At 51.0% G+C, this 1,483-nt stretch overlaps 2 protein-coding genes across 2 annotated transcripts, besides 4 other annotated features; both read left to right on the forward strand.

Moving 5' to 3' along the window:
- Nucleotides 1-297: a sequence feature (heterozygous, Esmeraldo-like haplotype).
- On the forward strand, nucleotides 1-905 carry Tc00.1047053511497.10 (hypothetical protein, conserved; the record flags this gene model as incomplete). Its single annotated transcript, XM_797242.1, has 1 exon — nucleotides 1-905. A coding segment is annotated over one exon (905 nt), but the record flags the coding sequence as incomplete, so codon positions are not given.
- Nucleotides 298-335: a sequence feature (areas merged during assembly that could not be assigned to a particular haplotype. This can correspond to areas where the two haplotypes were merged or to regions with more than two copies in the genome that were merged during assembly.).
- Nucleotides 336-1,483: a sequence feature (heterozygous, non-Esmeraldo-like haplotype).
- Nucleotides 1,062-1,105: a sequence feature (T-rich).
- Nucleotides 1,195-1,483, forward strand: Tc00.1047053511497.19 (amastin, putative; the record flags this gene model as incomplete). The annotated part of the gene is made up of 1 exon (XM_797243.1): nucleotides 1,195-1,483. A coding segment is annotated over one exon (289 nt), but the record flags the coding sequence as incomplete, so codon positions are not given.

Consider the following 1,483-nt stretch of genomic DNA (forward strand, 5'->3'; position numbering starts at 1 on the left):
ACCGTATCTTCCTTCCTGGGACAACTGTGGAGGCGAATGCGGTTCGTGTTTCATTGACTAAAGGTGCACCAGGCGACGCGGCGTACCTGTTTGACACACCTGGGCTTCTTCCCCACTGGCATCATTCTTCTCCTCTGACGTTGCTACAGATGCGTCGCACACTTATTCGGAAGTATCGGAATCCACAATGCTTTATCCTAATGCCTGGAAACACTCTTTTTCTTAGCGGTTTGGCTGCCATTGATGTTGTAAAGGGAACATCGCGCGGGATGCTGTTTATGGTGTATACCTCTCAGAAGGTTTGCAACGCAATCATAGCTACTGAGCGATCTGACGAATTTTGGCAGGACCAACTTGGAAAGGCATTGGATCCGCCTGGTTCATTGGAGCAACTTGGTGATCTTCGGTTAACTGAGTCGAAATGTTATCTTTTTGAGTGCTACCCTCGACATCGTCGCCGTCCAAAGGCGGACGTGTACGTCTGTGGTATTGGCTGGACCTCATTTTGTGTGAATGAAACATGCGATGTGGTGTTGCGTGTGCGCACACTGCCTGGCGTCATCCATGGCGTGCGTGAGCCCCTTCGCTACAAGGACCTATTGGCATTTCGCGGTTGGCCCAAGTTGAGGCGCCGCTTTACTGCTGCCGGTCTTCCCAGCGACGAGGGCGACTGGGACGATTCCATCGCCACCGTTGTTCGTCTCACGGCCGGCGGACCCGGTACTCAGACAACTGTGACGGGCGCCGAAGAGGACGGGGAGGAGGCATCGGCGGCGAAGTTGGTGCGCAAGGCGATACTTCCGCGACGTGTTTCGGCGTCATCGACCGCGTTTGACGTCATGCTGGCGGATCTCACGTTGAACGGGAGTGTCACACATACGAGGGGGGCGGACTCGGGTGAGTAAAAAAAGGGGTGGGTTGGAGAAGTAAAATTTTTCTCCCTCCTGGGGGGCACTGCCACCTACCGGCGCGGTGGTTGGTTGTTATTGTTGATTCTGTTTCTGTTTGTGAAAATTTTTTCTCTCCGCTTCGCACACACACACACACACACTCAAGCACCGTCTCTACTCTTTTTTTTTTTTTTTCCCCTTTCTTTTCTTATTTTGAATGGTGTCACCAGCCTTCAGCGAACGAGTGAGTTTTCTGTTGTTTTATTTTCTCAGACTTCACAAAACATCGACATAACAAAGCACCATGGGCTTCGAAACGCTTGCCGGGAGGGTTGGACCTTTTGCATACATGGTGTGCGCCTGCATCTCATTTGTGTTTGCAACTGTGTCGACGCCAACGTCGCAGTTTAAAGGAAAGGGGTACTTGGATGGAGGAAAAGTGTCGAAGCTGTCCTGCGTAACGGCCTGGGGAGTTAAGAATGAATGCACCAGCGATAAATACGATCTGCGCTCTTCAGAGATCAACTGTGACGGTAACGATAAAAGTTTACATCAGTTATTTCAGACTACCCAAGCCTTTTCCATCATTTCCA

Source organism: Trypanosoma cruzi, genomic scaffold (genome assembly GCF_000209065.1).
Source record: "Trypanosoma cruzi strain CL Brener 1047053517131 genomic scaffold, whole genome shotgun sequence".
NCBI classification, from domain to species: domain Eukaryota; phylum Euglenozoa; class Kinetoplastea; order Trypanosomatida; family Trypanosomatidae; genus Trypanosoma; species Trypanosoma cruzi.